Genomic DNA, 23174 nt, shown 5'->3' on the forward strand with positions numbered 1-23174 from the left:
AAAGTTCATTACTCTACCAAAGTTTGGTGAAGTGGGCCAAAGTTCATTGATGGGAATGTACTGCAAGTAGTTCAAGATTCCAAATCACTTTATTACTAAAGTGATTAAATCATAAGTAACTACATTATTTCAATAAAATGTTTATAAAACATACAACAATGCAATAATGTACCATGTATACATACATACTTTCTAAAGAAACAGAAACTTTATTATTTTTCTTTATTTTTTATGACCCTCCAATAGGCCATTCATTTTATTGTAAATACAGAAAATTTTGCAACAGAAACACCCTCATAGCGAAATTTATATTTATTCATGAAATGGGGGGGGGGGTAAATTACAAACAGATTTTCCACATACTATGTTCTTCGAATCACTTTATCCATAATAAATCAATTTTGGAAGTCATGAGAGATGGACGCCCATAAAGCATACAAAAATTAATCCAAAACATCCTTCTTGTTAAATATATATCATTATAAAAATAACCTATATCCATTGTTTGACTCCTGACAAAGTTGACATACTTAGGCTAGGCCATTACATACCCTTAATCCACTTCAAATCCTTCCCAATCATGCAAACTTTCAAAGCGAATTTGTTATTTTTCTGGGTAAATCACTTCCACTTGTTTCCACCAGCAGTGAAGGATTGGTTTTGATCAAGGCTTACATTTTGTTTTTAACCAGGTTGCTGGCAAACTTGACCCACATTTTATCTCATGCAAGAAGGACATTGTTTGTATGATTCAACATATACATGTATATATTTAAAGGGAACTTATTATAAATATCAGAAAAATACATATATACATGTATATATCAGAGTAAAATTACAAATGGTTAAATTCACAAGAAAACGTTTTATGCTTAAGCATATATTAATAGGGAGGTTATTTTAAGTATCAGAAAAATACATATATAACAGAGTCAAATTGCAAAATGGTTAAATTCGAAAGAAAACGTTTTCAATCACGATTCTTGTATACATGGAGTGATATTGTTCAATTCCTATTCCCTGTACATTGTGCAATTGTTCTTTCACTTGTTGTTTTTATTTGTTTAAATATTACAGTGTATATGTATACATGTGGGGGCGTCGTGTTCTAGTGGTTCTGACTCTCGCTTTTCAAACAGAGGGTCGTGAGTTCGAATCCTAGCCATGGCGTGTTTTCCTTCAGCAAGAAATTTATCCACACTGTGCTGCACTCGACCCAGGTGAGGTAAATGGGTAACAGCAGGAAGTAATTCCTCAAAAAGCTGTGAGCACCTGAATCGGTAGACTAGCTTAGCCAGGGTAATACAGGAGCGCCTTGAGCACCTACATGTAGCAAGGTGGATACGTGCGCTATACAAATCCTATATTATTATTTTTATATTATATATATTTTTGCAATTACTGTTGTAACATACTTCATTGCTATATTATTAACTTGTCATTGAAACGTTATATTAAGTTGACCACTTTACTAAAATCTGTCTGGAGGGGAAAATGAAGAAAAAAAAATACTCAAAGGGAAGTGTCTTCCAAGGGATTCACTTGCACAGCGGAGGTCCTAATAGACTCCAGTACTGAAAAACATTCTTGACAAATATACCATACCTTTTGATAAAACAATGGGAAATATGCTTGGTGTAAATGAAAATTGGAAACAGGGAATACAATGTATTTGAAGGGAATCTGTGAGTTTTTTATTCCTTACGAACATACCGGTACGCTACATTTGTGGTACAATTGTGTATTAAAATAAAAAAGTTGACAAATATGGCATCACTTTAAATTGGGTACCGTACATAGTTTATTAGACTACATTATCAAACTGTTGCATTTTGGGTAAGAAATTGTGTACAATTTGAGCAGTTCTGGACTCGAGCAGCTGATGCTTTTCAATGTGGTAGTGGTACATTGGCCTTAACGTCCTTCTGGCTCTGAAACGGTATCATAGTCCAATTCTTGAACTGGCAAAGTTCTGGCACACCTATTGTGCATGGGCATGTTACACGCTACTAAGGCATGCTACCTGTCATGTACGCGATGGCATTGCTGTGTTTTTTTGTGTTTTTTTTTTACTTTTTGCAACTTCATAAGGGAGGAGGGGGGGGCGAAGTTCAAGGAATGCTTTCAAGCGAGTAAAGGTAGGGTTTATATTTTTCCCATACAAAAAGGCAACAGATATCATTATAAACCTATAGGTATGAATAAGTACCTAGAATATCAAAGATATTTCATGAAATTTAATGTATATGTAATACTAGTAGTTACCAAAATATTGTCTTGGGCTCTTGGCATAATAGTAACAAAATTCAAATAAAAAAATAAGGAAATATAAATAAAAACAATAAATGAATGAAAAGAACAAAATAGAAAAAATGCAGTATAAATATGTTTACAATTTGATACTATATTATCTTATTACAGATGTAGATGCCTCAAATCAATTACACCAATAACCATAATTTTCTACTCCACTAAAAGTTGGAATTAGAGTAATCCAAAAGAGCTGACTTGAATTTGTAAGCATATATTACATTTAAACCACATAAGCAGTTACATGTATGTTATCAAATCATTGATTTATGCAACAAACATACACTGTAGGGAATGTTCTGGATGCTCATTTGTGTACACTGTACAAATACAAATGTACAAGCAATTATCCTAGTAGAGTGCTTGCTCATCTTTTAAATATTTATTTATTTATTTATTTATTTATTTATTTCTGATATTTTGACAGGGTAGCCCATTCACCAATAAGTAGTGGTCTTCCATGAGGCCCTGAATAACAATAAACATATTTACAAAATGCATAACGTATGTACAGAATGTTACATCATTAAGATTCACATTAGGATTTGAGTGTAAAACGAAACATTAACAAACTTAGCAGCAAACAAAACGCAGACGGGCACTCGTTTGACGTATAATAAAATATCAATAAATCAAATTAATTAAGAAGGACATCTTGAAAATACTGATAATATACACCAAATCATCAAGGTCATGCTAACACAAAATAAGCACAACAGTGGATGTTCCGCAAGTTATTTATAAATTACAAGTTCTTTTAAACATTCTCTTAAATGAAATGACAGAAGGAGCTGTTCTAATTGAATTATCAAGCTTATTCCATTTAAATATTGAAGATACGATTGGACTACACTTATAACAATCAGTGCGAAACTTGGGCACGCGTAAATATCCACTGTAACTCTGTCTGGTATGATGTTCATGTACATCATTTGGATTGGTTAAGTTTACCTGAAGGTAAGAAGGTGCTAAATTATGGACACATTTAAATATCATCAAAACGCGACTGAGCTCAAATCGTTTGTCTAGTGTCATCCATTTAAGACTTGTGAACAAATCAGCCGACGGTGTGTCGTATGTCTTGTTCAATATAATTCTTGCAGCCCTCTTCTGAATTTTTTGCAGCTTAATTGTATGGGATTGAAATCTATTCGACCATACAGCAGAACAGTAATCAAATCTTGGCAACACTAAACTGTTATAAAGCAACTTTAAGGACTGCACAAGCAAAGAACTTTTCGCTCTCTTTATTATGCCAATGCTTTTCTGAGTAAGTTTACATACATTTTCTATTTGTTTTGACCATTTCAGTTCTTCATCTATCAAAACTCCTAAGCATTTGGTGAATTGAACTCTATTTATCAAATCACCGTTTAACAAAATCGTGAAAGAATCTATTTTCCTGAGATTAGCACGAGAACCTATTATCATGACACAAGTTTTTTCAGTGTTGAGGACGAGCTGATTATCTTTAATCCATGCCATGACCTTGTTTAATGCAACAGTTAATTTTTCTTCCAAAACTGTCGCATCATTCGCACTGACGGTAAGTGTCGTGTCGTCAGCGTACATATCTATAATACCTTCATGAATACATTCAGGTAAACTATTAACATATATTGAAAATAAAAGGGGACCTAGAATTGACCCTTGTGGCACGCCTAATTTGACGATTGAAGGGTGCGATTTGGCTCCTTTAAATTGTGTCACTTGTTGTCGATCAAATAAATATGATTTGAACCAAGTGATAGTCCTCTTACTACAACCAATGCAAGTTAATTTCTTTAAAAGCAGCTCATGGTCCACGGTATCAAAGGCCTTCCGAAGATCTATGAACGCAACTCCAGAAATTAAATTGTTATCAATGTTTAACGACCACTGATTTACAAGTTTTGCAAGGGCAGTAGTTGTTGAATGCATAGGCCGAAAACCAGATTGATTTGGGTGTAATAAATCATTCACGTCCAAGAATTCACTTAGCTGTTGGTGAACAGCCCTTTCTAAAATTTTACTCACGATTGGTAATATAGAAATTGGGCGGTAATTATTCAACGAAGACATATCACCAGATTTAAATATTGGTACTACCCGAGCCTTTTTCCATTCACGAGGAACAACTCCAGTAGTAAGGGATTTGTTAATAATATCACAAAGGGACTCTGCGATAACATTTTTTGTCATCTTTAAAAGTTTGCAGCTGACATGATCTTCCCCAGTTGATTTATCTATACTCAGATTATCAATCTGTTTCAAAACAAAATCTCTAGTAATCAACTCTAGCTCAAATTGAGAGTGAATTGAACCAACATTTGTATCATCTTCTACTTGAACTCTCTGTTGAGACGCATCCCTTTGCAGGTCCTTAGTAATATTAGTAGCATTTGAAATGAAAAATTCATTAAATGCTTCAGCAATATTTGCATTGCCCGACACATCTGTTCCATCTACGTTTATGGTGTTGGGAGAAATAGGTAATGACTTGGGCACAAGTTCTCTCAAACATCTCCACATTTTCTTACTATTGTTTTGATTTTGTGAAATCTGGTTAGCATTATATTCTTTTTTACTTTTTCTCATGAGATGAATAACTTTATTTTTCAGAAATTTGTATGTGTCCCAAATATCATTATTTTTGTTAACTTTAGCTGTTTTTAGAACCTTATCACGTTCCTTCATTAGCTTGACGACCTCGTCAGATATCCAAGGACAAGCTTTTTTTCTTATCCGCTTTTTACAAAAGGGAATGTGCCTGTTGATTACATCATTGAAAAAAGTCAACCATACATCCCAAGCAACATCAACATCATCTATATCTTTTACGACCTGCCAAGGAATATTTCTCAATTCACTATAAAATGTTTCCTCATCAAGATTTTTAAATGAACGAAATTCTGCAAATTCGGAATCTTTATACATCTTAGCACTGAAATCGCGAATTGTATACACCAAATAATGATCACTTATACTAGTTTCAAATATTCCCCATTCACTGTATAGTTCTTTGTCTGATACAAATATCAAATCAATTAAAGTGGCAGAGGTATTTGTGACTCTTGTAGCAGTATCAATTAGCTGACTCAGCCCGTACATATTTGTATAAAACATTATTTTTTCCCCATTCACATCATTTTGTTGTGGCATACAATCACAGTTGAAATCACCCAATATCATACTGCTCATATCTTCCAAGAGAGCAGCATCCAAGTTTTTGTCTAATTCTTCAAAGAAATCAACATGAGAATTCGGAGGTCTATAAAACTCCCCAACCAGAATTGGAGACTTGTTTGGATAATGCAATTCAAACCAAATACATTCTAAATTTGGTGAAATCAGATCATCCCTTCTTTTGTAATTGAACTTCTTCGATATGTATACAGCCACACCACCTCCGTGTCTCGTACGATCTCTACGTAATAAGACATAATCATCAATACGCAATTCAGAATCATCAATCATTGAGTCGCAAAGTGTCTCATTCAATCCGACAACATCAAATGATGAATTTCTCAGAAGTAATCTAAGTTCATCAATTTTAGCAATTAAACTGTGAATATTCAAATGAGCAAATTTTAAGCCTCTGTTTCTAAACCTAGGAACTGAACCATTTACTAATTGATTAATTTTATCCTTTCTCAGTTGATGTGATGGTTCCTGAAAATCATTTTCAAAACTACCAGTAGGCCTACTGGATGTATCAAGGTGATTAAAAGTCTCATTACCAACTTGTGAAGAGTTACGAGAAAATGATGGTGATATTGAATAAGATTCGTCACGGCTTCCACAAGATTCACCACAGTTAGAGACAGAGTTTAGCTGCATGTTGCTTTGACGAAACGTAGATACTCGTGCCACTCCTGTTGATCTTTCGTCTGTGGAAGCCAAGGATGGACCGGGGTTGATTTCAGCCTCCCTCTGGGTGGAATCACCTCGAAATCCTGCGTTGAAGATCCCATCAGAGCTTCAGCGTAGGTCATATTCTGATCAAGTGGAGCTTGCCCTCGAAGTCGCTCGATGAAGCGTCGAAAATTTGAGGCTAGAACAGCTTGTCCTGCCTTATTTATATGTACTCCATCCTTACCAAGGTGCCTGTCACCGATGTTGTTGTTGTCGATGAAACCCCATCCCCTTTCACGTGAAGCTCTCTTTAGTCGCTCATTTACCACATCAACCCGGCGTCTCTGATGAGCTGATTCCCACCTGCGGTGAATTATACTGGACAAGCCAACTTCACAGCCATTCGCTGAGATAGCGTCTGCTAAGGATACGATGTTTTCAGCGATCTGTGGACTTCCATTATCCTTCGATAAGTCATTCGACCCAATATGAAGAATGACGTCACCCTTCCTCTTAACACCCTCAGTTACATTCGAGGAGATGTTAGCCACCTTTGCCCCTGGATTTGGATGGCAGACAACATTCCGCTTTCGGCTGAGGAGTCGGCCCACGATGTGTTTTATCATCGAGTCACCTTCTATGACGACATCGGGGAGTTCAGACAAGCGGCCTCGGCGATCTCTTTGTTGATAATCAGTGATCTCTTCACTCATCGTCTTCGAAGTCGAAGGTTTGGTATCAGCACATTCGATGACATCATTTAGCTGCTCTGACAAGAAGCGTCGACGATGACCTTCACGGTAATCTCTAATCTGGTCGCTTGTCGACATCGAAGTCGAGGATTTGGCCTCAGTGTTCTCGACGAGAGAATCGGGGGACTTAGACAAGTGGCGTTGGCGATGTCGATTTCGGTAGTCATTGATCTGGTCACTCACCGAGGGATATGACGAAGTACAAGCTTCCGCGTCAGTATGATGTTCCGCAAGGACATCAAATCGATTCTTTGTAGGGATGGAAGGCTTGTAAATCCTCACCGGATTGATTCTCGATACAGTTCCAGCGATTTCATGAAGAGTTTTTTTCGCCTTTCCTACTTGCCATTCGTTCTCGAACTTAGCTTCAAGAATGGTTATCCTTTCGGCCAACTCATTCACGGAAGACAAAACTAGATTGAACAGCTCATAAATGTCAGATTGTTCGGTGTTAGTTTCCTGATCTATTTTGTTTTCATTCCTTATTTCATTGATCTGAGATTGTAGGATAGTGTCATTTACTCCCGCATTTACTTCTTTATCAATAGCACTCTGGAGTCGTTTAACCAACGTATCTTTTACACCAGATTTATTCAGCCCGCGTTTTTGCAATTCTGCTTTCAGTTCTTTAAGTCGGAGAGTTTTCACATTAACTGCGGCCATTGTGACGTCATCTATATTGCACAGACCCTGGCACAGACCATCATCGCGTCACGTCAGGGATATGTCACACGCGCGTTGATCACTCGCGTTGTTTCCAAGTTCATTGCGCATGTATTGTTTATGTGCGCTAAAATGTTCAAATAACTCCAAAATAATGAATTAAAATTGACCAAAATAACGGTTTAAAATGGCCCAAAACATTGAAAGTCAATAAGATATGAGAAAATAAGTAGCACAAGGCTCACCACTGTCGATTTCCTGTCAGCGTGGTATGTAAAAGTTCCTTTAAATCCAAGTTATTGCTGCAAAAAATGCAATTTTTCCGGAGCAATTTTTCCGGAGCAATTTTTCCTGCTCAATTATTTTCGAAATCAAAATCAAATAAAAAGAATAAATATAACTACATCTTGAAACAAGTACTTGTATAAACCTAATTGGCCTTTACAATGAGGCCACTATATGATAAAGCATAGATTAATAACCAGTGATTGAGCAACATACAACATAATCAAGGTTTCTGCCAATGTGCTAGTCCAAATAGTCATTAAAATAACAGCAAACCGAGCAAAAATTGAACTTGTGAAAACACGAGATGTTTGCGAAGTCAAAGGATAAAAATCAGTTCTTTTTTCATGAGGGATATTCAGCAAAAAATTTTGTCCTTCAGAACCAGGGGGTCCCTGTACAAAATCAAAGGGAATTACAGATTTCAGTAGTCAAATAATTTGAAAAAAAAAAGTTTATAAAGGTCACTGATAAATGATTGAAATAAACCTTGATATACATGTAGGTATATATCATGTCAAACGGCATGCTAATAAATACAGGAAACTTTGCATCAGTCAAATCTTTTTGGACCTCAGAAATCTGTTTGAATTAGGAGAAATTTGAATTTGAGTCGGGCAAATATTAATTAAAGGTAGACTTACACAAGTTTATATTAAGCTAGTTTATACTGATGAACTCCTTTGTGAAACGGCCATACAGTATACACATTGATTCCAAAATATAATCTTTTTATTATCCTCAGCAAACTTCCTGAAATCATTTGGTATCAATGGGCAATTACTGAGTGCAATTAAATCATTCAACATAACATACATTATAGTCTTGTTTCTTTGGTAGCCATGCTTAAGCCGGGGTAATAATAACACAATCATGTTAAGCAGAGCCCGCTGGGAGAACAGTTTTCAGAACTGAAGTACACATGTAGCTACCCTGGATAAAATATGACGTTATTATTATCATTGGTTTGCTTTAGGTTGATGAACATCTGAGTTATTCAATTCTAATTATCATACAGTTGGAGTCATGCATATACATGTAATGTATCCATTTCAAACTGCATGTCAGAACTTTTTAACAGTGGGTTTTTTCCGAAAGGAAATCCTTTCTCACTGCAAAATAATATAGACAATAGGCAGTACTAAAAAATGAAATGAAACAAAAACTTGGTGAAATAGTTTTTTTATTGATTTTATTAATTCAGCAACAACATTTGGAAAATTCCACTCATCAATGTATTACATACTTTTTAAAATAGAAAATAGAAAACAAATTACAAGGTCGACTCATATACATGCAAATTTTAAATGAGAAAACCAATATCGTAATAAGTTTTTGTAATACAGTATCCTCTTTCAATAATTCAAAATTCAAAATCAACTGGAAAACGTTCATAAAATTAATAAAGTAATTTCAGGTTGGACCTTAGCGATTTAATTTAGCAAAATATTCAGTTAAAAATATGAACATGTCATGTATGCATTCCATGAACCTTAAACCACATTTGAGAATAGCTATCGTAAACATGTTTATGAAAATTTTACAATAATCCACATGTACTCCAAGAATTTTGACAGATGGTTTTACTTAATCCAAAGTGCTCGCTGTTTTTTTCGGTCACATGTTCGTTTTCAAAGAAACAAAAGTGAAAGCCCTACTCTTTAACAACCTATACCAGGTTATCACTTCCTATGGCCTTGAGGTTCTAGTTTTCAGGCATAAACTTTGGCAGCTATGACATGACAAGAATTCAAGGTTTACCAAGGGCTGACTATTAATCCACAATGCCACATTACAACAGTCTTTCTTCATATTGGTCCATATATCAACTGAATTGGTTATAAAATGTGACATATTCATTAAAAGTCCAGCTACTACTCCCAGATTTCATCATAATGCACTATGAACAACAGGAAAAGTAAAAATCCCATAAATAGACAAGTGCTGTGTTATTTGTTTGCTGATAGTTTGTCCACAATATTTCACCATCAGGGGCCAATTGTAGAATAAAGGCAACCCCCAAATCAAATGCAAAGTCCCTAATCTGCGCATTTCATTGGTAGAAAGTAGTGACAGTCAAGTTGCAGTTGATTGAAAATCTTTCTGCGTCTCCTTCCCCTCATACCTGTGTGATCTCATTCATGTAAAGAGATCTAGTTATAACCTAAGATCTGCATACATTCGTAATTCCGAAGCTTCGTTATTCCGAAGGTTCGGATATTCCGAAGGTTCGTTATTCCGAAGGTTTGTATTTCCGAAGGTTCGTAATTCCGAAGGTTCGTTAGTCCGAAAACGAAATGAGGTTCGTTATTCCGAAGGTTCGATAATCCAAAAAAGAAATGAGGTTCGCAATTCCGAAGGTTCGTTAGTCCGAAAACTAAATGATTAACTAACCTTATTTCGTTTTCGGACTAACGAACCTTCGGAACAACGAACCTTATTTCGTTTTCGGATTAACGAACCTTCGGAACATCGAACCTTATTTCGTTTTCGGATTATCGAACCTTCGGAATAACGCCACAAATGTTCGGATTAACGAACCCTTTTACGTTTTCGGATTAACGAACATCGATGTATAGGCAATTTACGTGTTTTGGAATTACGAACCTTCGGAATAAAGAACCTTCGGAATTACGAAGTGTCACCCCTAAGATCTAATGCCAATAGAGAAATCCATATCCCAAGATGTCAAACCAATGCTGGCAAGCGTGTATTCCTAGCCACTGCTCCAAGAGCATAGAACAATCTCCCCAATTCTATAAAGAACGCAATTTCACTCAACATATTCAAGAAAAATCTAAAAAACACATGTATGTATCTTTTCCGTTAATGCCTACTAGCCAGCATTGGTCTTTCAATGTTCTTCAATCTTTCATTCACTTTTATGGTTGTGTTTTGTTTCATTGTACATTCTTTATATGTAATGCGCTTTGTACCTTTCCAAGAAAAGGCGCTATAGAAATGTAATTATCATTCATCCCCTTCTCTTTGAAATAAACTCTTTCTCCCTATCTGCCCCATCTCTCTGTCTCTCTGTTTCTCCTGGCCTAAGCTCATTGCCAAAATAGCAAACTCTGTGTTGATAGTGTGAATCTAGGCAATTCCACAAGGGCACAAACCAAACTTATCTAGGGGATGGCCCAAGAAATATACTAGTTAGTAGTAGTACAATCCAGGGGGTGTTTCACACCAAGGAAAATTTGATTAAAAATCATGCTTAACTGCCTGTGCATATGTGATATTTAACACATTTTATTCATTTATTTCAATTTATTTAACCGCAGTAAAACTCACGTTCAGTCAGAGCAAACTGCTTTTCAGAGAGTCTGTGACATTAAAAAACAGTGTAAAAGTGAATTTTCAAAGTAATATGCAGTACATTGCGTCCCATGAGTGTGACCAATGCGGTGACACATTATTGAGCTCGATACGTGTTTGGGAATGGTGCGCTTTTAGATGCATTTAAATCTCAGTCAACCCTCCCCCCCCTACGTACTAAGTTTTGTGATGAGAACAACAAAACACAAAGTGGCGTACAGAGCCAATGGTTTGACATGCATTTCAGTAAAATAGAGCTAGCAATACCTTGTCCACTCTCATCAAGAATACTGTCCTCCCTTTTCCAGCCTCTAATAAAATACCCTTTCTCTCTCACTTTCTCTCATTTTTCTTTTCTTTCTCATTCTCTCTATCAATCTTTCCCTTCATCCTCTATATGACATCCCCATCACCTTGTCTTCGAGACTGTCACTTCTGAAGATCCTAAGAACTTGTTGAAGCTTTTGAGGAATCATCTCTCCACTTCCCCTAGTTCTTCGTCCTCTTTCATAGCTCCTCCACCGCTAGGTTTCAGTCCCTTGCAGACTTGACATGACGGAGGTTAATCCAGTCGAAGCCGACTCCTGGCACACTCCTCCTCTGATCTCCTTCTCAATGACCAGGAGCACCAATCCATCTCTTTACATTTCATCCTATCCATGCAGACGATCAATGACTGGTTCTGGGAAGAGAAATCAAGAGTGAGTTGTGAGTAATGTAGGACATTGATTAGTTAAAATCATCTATTCTGGTATAAATATGTACAGTATGACTATTATGATTATTATGATTAATTTTATCATGATACACATAATGCTCCCAAAAAAACAAGAATATGTGATACAAGAGAATATGAAGAGCTGAACATTGATAAAACAAGAAACATGGATTTAAACATCAACACGACCGAGTTCTATGATAACATTAATGCCTTTCGGCCACTTACATGTATATGTAGACAAATTTCTATAACATTTTCAGGCTTGTACAAATTAAAAGTTTGAGTGTGGCTTGAGAAATAACCAGTAAATAAATTTGAGGCCTTTTCTAAATCTGTTTGTAATTTGTTCAAAACAGAAATCAGAAAAAAGAAATCCTCAGAAAATTTGTTTTGCCCAATTGATCGTGGGCCCGGCAGCCACTGTGCAGCGCCAGATCGACATACATGAAGCTCTAATCCCTTGTATAGTTGAACGCTGAACAGGGTAGCAGCAACTCCCAACTTTTAACGTCTTTTGGTCCGACACGGCCGGGGTTTGAACTCCCGACCTCCCGGTTGTGAGACAGACGCTCTACCAACTAAGCCAACACTTACCGGTGATGTTTGCCATAGCGTTGATTGATGATCTTTTTCATCCAGCATCCTTTGAAAGACGATGCCCTTATGTCAATCTCACCTTCCTCCAACTGAACAAAGGCAAAATAGAAATTAATGTTCTAAGCATTTGGATATAACTGTCGGTGAACGGAGCAGCAAGCAGGAGGGCACCACCAGGCCCCACAAGGATGTAGCTAGGAATTCCAGTGGGTGATGCAAAACTGTACTTGTAGTAACTTAAGATCTCTTTGTTGACTTCATTTACAAATATATGTATACCCAAAGGAAGTGTTGCTGCACTAGCGCCATGAGCGTCTCTGGACAGTGTGTGCGCTCAATAAGACATCACTAGTATTATTATTATTTCTATAATTCAGAAATTGTAACAAATCACTACCCCATTGATTTTAAAAGGAGTTATTTCGGTCTACATCAAAAAGAGCATGATTTTGCTCAGAGATAAATAGAGAATTTGGTGACCGAGATGTGATAGTGTGCTATGTCCCCCATACACAGGTTTGGAATGCGATTTCACCACTTGACATTGCACAGAGTTTGTGAAAATAGCCAAGCATAATGATAATAAAGCCACACACACACCCTCACAAGCACACATACACCATCAAATGATGTACATGATGCTTGATCAATAACAGTTCTCATGTATTGTATACAAACAAGTAAAACATAAACAAATCTTCCTACAAACGTTTAAAAATACACTTCGCCAATGTGTGAAGCATTTGAAGTTACATGTATTACTACTCAAAACTATTTTTTCTTATATATGTTTCGGTATACACCTGGCTATATAATATGTTTTAGCTTGTGTTTTCAAGTTCCATTTCATGTGAATGTATTTACTTTTAATAAATAGCCAATGGATAACAAATTTCTGCATTGGGGATCCATGCGAAATAATTCAATTCAATGAAACACTCCCAATGTGTCTCCATGGGTTTTAGAGAATTTTGAAACTCCACCATTTTATTTATACCTCATCCCAACTGTAGAGCTCTTCATAGCATTCCGATGAGATGCATTTCCTGATGCAATTTAACCGTTCTCGGCCGACATATGATGTGCACTCACTCTCACACATCCTTGTGTCACGCTTGAAAAGGTTTTCCTGGAAAAAAAGAATATCATCAGACAACAAAATATAATGCATCAATGTTGATATTAATTGATGGACAAGAACATATTGTAATTTGTATTTTTCATACATTGGACAGATAAATAATAATGTAATGTGATAGATGAATTTAATTATGAATGGTATCCAATATACATGTTATATTAGTAGATGGAAAACAACTCAGGCAAACCAAATCAGGACCCGACTGCAAGAAAGTAGGGAGGTGGACAAAAATGTTAAAGCCTGATGACAAGCAAAGGCCTGGCCCTAGGACCTGTGTCTCCAAACCTGCAACAAAATAGTTATATTATTAGCTTATCTACCAAATGTAAAATATGTTGTGAGGAGAATCAATGCTGATGCTACCGAAGTGAAATGATTTTGGTGAGAGAGAAATATATATTTGTTACGCAGTATTATGTGAAAAGCAAAATATATGATCATGACAACAACTGAAAGTGAAATGCATTTTTGTGAAAAAGTGAACATAAAGTCAATAGGAAATCTATATTTTTAAAAAGAGAAGCATATGTTTTCCCTGAAAAGAGGTCTAAGACAAAGGTCTAAGCCAGCCATTCTCAATTACTTTTTTGGAAGCGCCACATTTCTTGTTGAGAATCTGTAATGCTCCACTATCCATTACGCAAACCAGCAATGTATCAGCGGATGGGGGGCCCAGAGGCCCCTGGTGGCGTGGGGGTCGAGGGGGCAGAGCCCCAAGAAGTTTTGGAATATGAGGCTTTTTAAATTGCCCAGAGGGGCTCTAATTAATATCAAAAGAAGAAATACAAATGCCAACAAACTACACAATATTAAAAGAAAAATGACCAGTGACTTTTTCACAACATACCAATGATACCACTAGTTCAGACTGTTCTGCACCAGATCTATTGGCTGAAGCAAGTGGCATAATGAGTAAAAAAAAAAATGAGGGGCTAGATATGGCAGCTGAAGCAAAAATATTGAACTTTTCAATACAAAAATCTATATTTTGACATAATATTAAGATAATACAATATTTCCCTTTTCTTTCCTTTTCTCCTCTTTTCTCCTTTTGTTTTCTTGGCCGTGAAACACTTGGGGGCCCCCAATCCCCGCCCCCATCTGTACGCCAGTGGCTAAAGTTACGTTCCCCGATTTTGCAAGGGCTGAAAATTAGGCGTTGCACTGCACTAGCGCCCAAACTGCCCCTCTACAACTCACGTGCAGTATCATTTATTCAGTTCGTGTTAAGCAAGAGTGCATGCAGGCAATCACGGCAGGCAATACATCTGAGCATGTATGTATTTCACTTTACACCTTCGGATTTTAATCGGCTCCGTAAACAAATTTTCTGCTTGTTATGCCCCAAATTCATATTTTTTTATGATCAGGATGCTTTATGGATATCACATTATTTGATGTTTAACTCTTAAACAAAAATGATACTCTGGAAATGCAACATTTCTCGCCGTTGAAATAGAAATCCTACAAACGGGGTTTTCAAATCACTTGTGTGGCACATAAACTTTGTACCGCATAGAATAAATAAAAAGAACAACATCGATCCTCTATAATAGAGGTTATCGAGTGCTAAATTTGACAAAATTTGAGGAAATCAATTAAGTGTCAAGTAAAGAGTTTTTGTTTTCTCTTTGTATTAAAATGATCAGCAAATCCTTATTTCCAGGTTACTGGTAGATACATTTTTATCTCCCTAATTTTTCTTTATTTTTACTTTTTTTATACCGGCTTCCAAGCGCCACTCCGCAAGGCTCGGTGCGCCACAAGTGGCGCGCGCGCCACCATTTGAGAATCCCTGGTCTAAGCTATCATAAACTATCATATGAAATGGTTTCTTAATTAGAATGTTGTTACATGTAGGTTGTTATCTGTAAAAGTGTAGTGTAAGAGTAGACTATTAAGTTAGAATCTAGTACTACTATACTACTAGTACTACTACAGTGCATATAAAAAAAAAACGGGACAGATTTGAAAAGTCTATAAAATTTTAGTTTCAAATTATTATGTCTATATTTTGGTGTTAATAGGTGCTCTAAGGTCTTGTCTTTCAAATGCTATTAAAAAAAATTAGTTTCGTTCATGCTTGAGCGAACACGGGACGTTTTTGTTGGGGGTTCAAAAAGAGGCTTGCGCCAGAATTGCAGAATATGAGTAATATGATGATCGGACTTCTTTCTAATTAGCAGACTTCCTCTTAACCTTTTCATTATCTTTGCCATAATTTTCAAATCATGCGGTCAAAATTCATTTTCAGATCTATTTATTTGCTTGAATTATTCTGTTATTTCTTTTTAATATGCTCTCTGTTAGCTTTGAATATTCCTTCTTCAAGCTAAAATTTTTCTTTACAACCAAATTATGGGAGAGCATGGATTTTTTTATTCAAATCCTTTCATTATGTGCTACAAAGGTTATGGTTCCTTTTGAACAAAGCCACACAGATGGGCGGGCGCTCGGGTTGCTCCCCCCCCCCCCTTAATTAAAAATATCATGACCAAGAAAAAAGTGGACAGGAAATAAAAGGAAAGATAGAAAGTAAAATATGATATTATTTTCTGAATATTATGTCAAAATCTATCACAAACTTTGATATTGTAATTTAAAAAAGTGGGAATATTTGCGTGCTCACTTCGCTCGCTCAAAACTTTTTAATACATTTTACTCGATCTGCCATATCTAGCTCCTTCAAAATTCACTCAATACATCATGGTCATTGAAAGACATGAATCCCTTCCTGTGTTTCCTGTCAAGCAATTAAACTTGGTCAAGGAATTAATGACCCATTGAAAAATAGATTCATGTCTTTTAAAGGTACATAACATAATTTGTTTCACATAATAAAACGATTTAAATAATCACAAGTTTTCCCAATTAATAATTCAAATCTTCGTGCTTGGGTTGACAAAAAAAATCTTCTTTCCTCAGTTACTTATGAAGGAAAATTAAAAGGTAAGAGAAGTTTAAATGAAAAAAACAAAATAATTAAATTAAATAAATAACTTTGTAAATGAAATTTGACAGCATAATTTGAAAATTGTGGCACAGATAATGAAAAGGTCAAGAGGAAGTCTCCTGATTAGCAAAAAGTCTGATCACTGTATTACACATATTCTGCAATTCTGGCGCAAGCCTCTTTTTGAACCCCCAACAAAAACGTCATGTGTTCGCTCAAGCATGAATAAAATTTATTTTTTTAAATTGCATTTCAAAGATAAGACCTTAGAGCATCTATTAACACTAAAATATAGACATCATTATTTGAAACAAAAATTTGATAGACTTTTCAAATCTGTCCCGTTTTTTTTATATGCACTGTAGTTTCGTAAAGTCTACAGAAAAGAAAATCTTAAAGTGATTGGTTAACATTGGTTTGACTTTTAAAAAATCTGAGCTAGAAGGTCACACTTGTCACCTGTGTGTGTGATATGTTACAAAAATGAAGCCCAGAAAAAATTGCGTCCGAAAATAATTATTTAGTGCTTCAAAAATTGAAATATAAAGTGACCGAAAACACCATCTTAATTTCATCTCATACACTCGACTTATGTCATGTGTACTATTTAGGCGTCTATAAGATGCCTATTTACAAAATTGGGGTTTGCCTTGTAGTTTTAGCTTTTCATTCTCAATAATGGTTGTTTTCAGGGTTTATTAGTTCAAATACATGCACTTGTGCACATGTTTAATCTTGGTTTGAGAATTTTTAAAATCGGCTGCTCACAAAATGACAAAGTTAAACAATACCAGTAGAGGCGCACGGCCAATATGGGAGACTCTCTCCAATAGGGGAGACAATCTCCCACATTGGAGACTTGCTTTGCAAAAGGACAAAAGAAACAACACCAACAAAAGCATGATTTTTTCCACCCAAAATTTTGTCTCACTGAGGTTAGAAGCCCATTTGTTTTGTGTGTGATTGACAACAAAAATCCTTATCAAAACAAAAGTAGATGGTGAATTTTTAAAGTAGACGGTGAAAAGGGGTAATTTTTCATGAGGAATCTGCTTATCACATTTTTATTTGCCGCCAAGGTAATCCTTTTGCAGCAAATGTAAACAAAGGAAATTGGTATCCAAAGCTGGAGACGGTCTCTGAAATTGGATACCCAAATTCTTTACAAAAGTCTCTGATATTGGAGATAATCTCCCACATTGGAGACAGTCTCCAATATTGGCCGTGCGCCTCTACTGAATACCTTTAAGTCAAAACCAAGTCTAAAATAGAGTAAATTGTATATCTAATTATTTCCTTCATAGTGTGTCATAAACGTCGGACTTATTGAACACGATGTCACAGTCTCAATCTGTTCTCACAAACACCTGACCTGGCCTGGATTGCCAATCAGGATTCAGGTAGTCTTGAGGACGCAATGATGATGACTTTTTAAATAATGATATATACTTCTTCATCATTGACGTCTTGACACTCTTCCCCCAGTCGCATAAGAGAAGGACCATAATAAAGATGGATTTCCCTCGGAAATCCATCTTTAGAAACAAAAATCACTTTAATTGTATTGATTTCATTAATTTTCACACCTTCCTACGCCTAATGCGTAGGAAGGTTTTAAAAATTATAACATGAAAATGTGAAAAATTTAAGGTTTCTTACCTAACTGATGCTGAGTAAACCCCTCGATCCACATGTAAACAACGTAAGTACAATAGCGTCGACCCTTGAACCGCTTATGTATGACGTACTTCTGGCTAGCGATGCCGTTCTGATGAATAATTTATAGAAAAAAAAATTATTTTGCAAATGTTAAAATTTATCACGTAATTAAAAATAATTGGTATGAAACTGACAATTATTTTTAATTTACGTGATACATTTTAACATTTGCGAAATAATTTTTTTTTCTATAAATTATTCATCAGAACGGCATCGCTAGCCGGAAGTACGTCATACATAAGCGGTTCAAGGGTCGACGCTATTGTACTTACGTTGTTTACATGTGGATCGAGGGGTTTACTCAGCATCAGTTAGGTAAGAAACCTTAAATTTTTCACATTTTCATGTTATAATTTTTAAAACCTTCCTACGCATTAGGCGTAGGAAGGTGTGAAAATTAATGAAATCAATACAATTAAAGTGATTTTTGTTTCTAAAGATGGATTTCCGAGGGAAATCCATCTTTATTTATGCGACTGGGGGAAGAGTGTCAAGACGTCAATGATGAAGAAGTATATATCATTATTTAAAAAGTCATCATCATTGCGTCCTCAAGACTAGATTCAGGTATCCCTGTCAATTTCCACTCCTAGTACCAATGAGGTCCAAACATTACATGTATGGACCTCATAGGCGACATCAGTGATAAAACCGGTTAGACATTGCCGTTTCGATTTGCACCCAAGAACTTTGGCAAATGTACGCCTTAATACATAGTGGATGGTAACAATTTAGGTATTAATTAGTTTTAAACATGATAAGGAAACTTCTACGACATTTGAAATTTAATGGATTGAGGTTAAACTTACATTTTCAGTCTTTTTTCTTGAATTCTTGGTGAGCGTTCCAAACGCTGTGGGGACTGATCAACTACGATGTGATTCACGTACTGGTCAGCTGATCGGTCAGGTGATCGGTTGGTTATCTTTTTGTCAGACGTTCATAATTTATATTACAATATATCAATCTTCAGTACTAGTATCTTGATTTCAAGCATCAGTATTGCAGGGAAAAGTCATTATCGATTGGAATCAATGGCAGATCGGGGGGGGGGGGGGGGGGGTTGAGCATTTCTGGCCCGTTCCACCTTTTGAGATTCATAGTCAATATTTTGGATGTAAAAAAAAAATGTCGTTCGTACAAAGTTAAGTCCCCCCCCCCCCCCACCTCCTTATGAGAATCACAGCAATATTTGTAATGGGGATATTTTGTTCATATTCTTTGCTCTTTTTGTCCTTTTCTTTTTTGCTTCCCAAATTTATTTTACTTTGAACATATGACTTTCTATATTTAATGACAAACTTTTTTAGGGGGGTGGGGGCTTGCCAAATATAACGCGCGACAAGATGACCTTCTTGTTTTAGTGACAACTTTTTTTTTATTTGTCAAATTTTACGAGAGACAAAATGACCTTCGATCATTATTAATTAAACCTTTTTTTTTGGAGGGTAGGGGGCTCGCCAAATAGTGACACACTTTTTTTTGTAAAATGTTATGCAAGAAAAAATGATCTTCAATCATTATCAGCTACCTTTCATTTTTTTTTAGGGGGGGGGGCTTGTCAAATTTTACGTGGGACAAATGACCTTCATTTTTTAGTGATTTTTTTTTTTATACTTGACAAATTTTAAGAGGAACAAAATGGCCTTCAATCATTTTTAGTTAAAACCTTTTTTTGGGAGGGGGGCTTGCCAAATATTTCACAAACAAAATGAACTTCAATTTTAGTGACCATCTTTTTATTACTTTTAAAATTTCACGCAGGACAAAATGACTTTCACTTTTTTTTAATGTTATGTTATATCGAGATTTTTTACCTGACTGCTAAAAAAGCACGAATGCCTGTGAGCAAGCAACCAGGGGACCAACGGCTTAAGGTCCTCTCCGAGGGACCTGGTAATGAGGATAAGCCTTAAGGGCACTAGCGCACCACTTGGGAATCGAACCCGGGTCACCGGAATCCGAAACCCCTGCTCTACCGACTGAGCCATCGCACCTCCGATATGTTAAACTTGGGGGGGGGGGAGGCTTGCCAAATATTACACGGACAAAATGAGTCTTTTATTTTTAGTAACCATCTTTTCTTTTTACTTGTCAAATCTTACGCGAGACAAAATGACAATTTTTCTGTGATAACCTTTTTGGGGGGGTTGTCAAATTTTACTTGAGAAATTGCACCCCCCTACTTTGGAAAATCGAAGATTAAGATCATGAGTATAGCCTACATCTCAGAGGCATAAACAGATGGGGGCATGGCTGGCCATCCCCCGAGTGGATTTCACCTGAAAAAAAAACATAGGAGCAACGGAAGGAAGAAAGAAAGAAAAATGAAAGAAAGAACGAAAGGAAATTTAAAAAGGAAAGTAATGTGAGAACAAATAATCCGGGGGGGGGGGGCTACTCAGATAATAAAAAAATCTGCCATCTGTAATTAAATTGGATTAGTTAATATCCAGAGGTCCCAGGGCTACCAACATACATGTAGCGCGGGCAGTGCATGGCGTACCTAGGATTTTCCACAGGGGGGCAAAATCGGCCGCCAAAAAATTTGACAAGCAAAAAAAAAGGAAAAAAAGGCTCTTCAATGAAAAAGGTCTTCAATCGTACCAGAAAAAATTTGACAAGCAAAAAAAAAGTCTTCAAGCTCGCCAGGGGGGGCAAAATAGGTATTCAAGCTCGTCGGGGGGGGGGGGGGGGGCAAAATAGGTTTTCAAGCTCGTCAGGGGGGCCGGGGGGCAGAGATATGTAATTTGCATGGGTTTGTGACTCATCGGGGGGGGGGGCAGACTGCCCCCCCCCCTAGGTACGCTAGTGCTCGGGACTTACATTACGTAACTTTTATCTTCCACATGCGACATGTACTATGCCCCCTCTTATATACCCCTGTTATGCCCCTGCACAGACTCGTCTACATTGATTTCGATATTTAAGCGTCATTATAAAATTATAGCAAAAAGAACGCCTTGATTAAAGGCCATTACCCCTAGAGACTCGCGAGCGTCATGTGACAACTCGCCCTGGATTTGCACGTACAGGATCCTATGGCGACAAAATCCATCGCAAGAGTTGGCCAGAAGAGGCGATGAAAACACAAAATTTGGAAAGAAAAGAACCCGTGAGTACCCGTTTTACATTATAATTATGAAATTAGTATATAATTGATAACATAGACCTAAATTTAGGCCGTAATTTTGATTAATTTGCTGGAAATTCAAGGCCAAAACGTACCCGTCTGGCGTCGACTTTTCCAACACGCGTTGGAATAGCGGTGTAGCCCCAGAGTGGTCAATTTCAACTAATTTGTGGTGTCTGAAACAAACACAAATTTATACATATGGGACCGTATCGCTGCAAAACTGTATAATCCCGATTATCATCAATAATTTACACTCACCGATCTTGGTTTCTTCTTGTAATGGTACCGATTGAATTGATATATCATTTTTGAGTTGCAAACACTTAAAAATATCATGAAAAATAGTACAAAAATGCAAAAGTTCCTCATAGTGACAAGAACACACGGCCTCAAATGAGTCACAGGCCTCTCATGTTTACAAAACAGCGAGATCGTCGCGGCGCACAGAGATACGATCTTACGTACGTATACTACGGTCGTGGCCTATGGTCGCGGCCAAGGTCGCGGCGCTATGGTCGCGGCCCTCCGACCCCCCCCCCCCCCCCCCCTCTCCCCTCGAGATCTTCGGGGAGGGGACTGTTGGATCATTACCACCCCCTCCCCCCGGGGGCAGTCAAATGTATTGATGTACACATGCGTGACCACATTATTTCCAAACACCCCCTAAACGAATTTTTTTCTCTGTGTGCAAAATAACCACCTAAATTAACATGCAAGTTTTTCGCGGGCTTAATTTTTACACATTTTGGCCCCTAAACAAGTTGTCGCCAGAATATGACCCCGGGGAAAAAGCTTGGGGGTAAAAACATACCATGTGTGTGTGTGTGTGTGTGTGTGTATTTGAGTTTTGTCAGACGTGTATTTTTTTTATAATAACTGATTTCATTGTTTTCTTTTAATATATATGATTATATTAAGTTAGTGAAAAAAGGTGAAAATGTGAAATGTAAAGTATTATGTGATTTGAAATGTTAAATTGAAATGTTATGTAACTATTTGTTCATGAAATCAGAATAAAAACAGTATTAAAAAAAGTATCAATCAGATATGATTACGTCTGGGACCGACCTTTAACGTCACCATCCGAAAGACGTGACCATGCAGGGCTCGAACCTCGAACCTCTGCATCAATTTGTAACTTCCCCACATAGCTTGGATTACAGGTGCACGCCACAACGCCCAGTTTGGCTAAACACGTTTGGCTAGTCTTTAAAAAAAGTTTTGGAAAAAAATACCCTAATATGACCATATTAACCAGTCTTTCGAACCACCCCTTTAATTTCTTGAAAATTTGTGTTTTTGATACCCTTAACCAGGCCATGGGGTCCACCTGAAATTTCGAGATGGACACAGGTAAAAAATTGAAAAAGCAAAAAAAGGTTATGAACATAAATTTTAGGGGGGTCCTTCCCCCCCCCCCCCACCTCAAATTTAGGGGGGACAGGACCCGCCCCCCCCCCCCCCCGCTTCCACCGTCTATGCCCTTAACGAGTGCACGCGCGGCCCTCGTCCAAAACTGAAAAAACACCCCTTTAAACGCGTGTTTTTGGTCACGCATGTGTAAAGCAATATATTTGACAACACCCCCCCCCCCCCCGGCAGGGCATACTAAATCAGAGGCGGGCTCAACAGCCAGGGAAGGAGGGTGGCAATAACGCCTCTTCAACGATTTTCAAGCAAGTATAGGCCTATAAACATAATAAATCAGGCCGCGATGTTAAATAAATAAAAAAAAATTAATAGAT

At 36.9% G+C, this 23174-nt stretch overlaps 1 protein-coding gene across 1 annotated transcript; it reads right to left on the reverse strand.

Moving 5' to 3' along the window:
- Positions 1–9012: 9012 nt before the first annotated feature.
- LOC129271498 (uncharacterized) lies at positions 9013–21864 on the reverse strand. The gene is made up of 4 exons (XM_054908833.2): positions 21688–21864; positions 13478–13609; positions 12478–12569; positions 9013–11844 (listed from the first exon to the last, which is right to left on the reverse strand). Exons 1-4 carry the CDS (start codon positions 21796–21798, stop codon positions 11832–11834), a joined length of 348 nt encoding a protein of 115 aa, XP_054764808.2. The 5' UTR covers positions 21799–21864; the 3' UTR covers positions 9013–11831.
- Between the last annotated feature and the right edge of the window lie 1310 nt (positions 21865–23174).

The sequence above is a fragment of the Lytechinus pictus genome, chromosome 11 (assembly GCF_037042905.1).
Source record: "Lytechinus pictus isolate F3 Inbred chromosome 11, Lp3.0, whole genome shotgun sequence".
Lineage (NCBI taxonomy): Eukaryota > Metazoa > Echinodermata > Echinoidea > Temnopleuroida > Toxopneustidae > Lytechinus > Lytechinus pictus.

What these genes read in the sequence shown, in the direction of transcription:
- LOC129271498 (XM_054908833.2), bottom strand. Translation starts at nt 21,798, where the DNA reads ATGAGGAACTTTTGCATTTTTGTACTATTTTTCATGATATTTTTAAGT. An exon ending in ACAAGAAGAAACCAAGATCG is followed by an intron (nt 13,610 to 21,687) that starts GTGAGTGTAAAT and finishes CTTTTTTTCCAG; the next exon opens with GAAAACCTTTTCAAGCGTGA. An exon ending in AGCTCTACAGTTGGGATGAG is followed by an intron (nt 12,570 to 13,477) that starts GTATAAATAAAA and finishes GCCTTTGTTCAG; the next exon opens with TTGGAGGAAGGTGAGATTGA.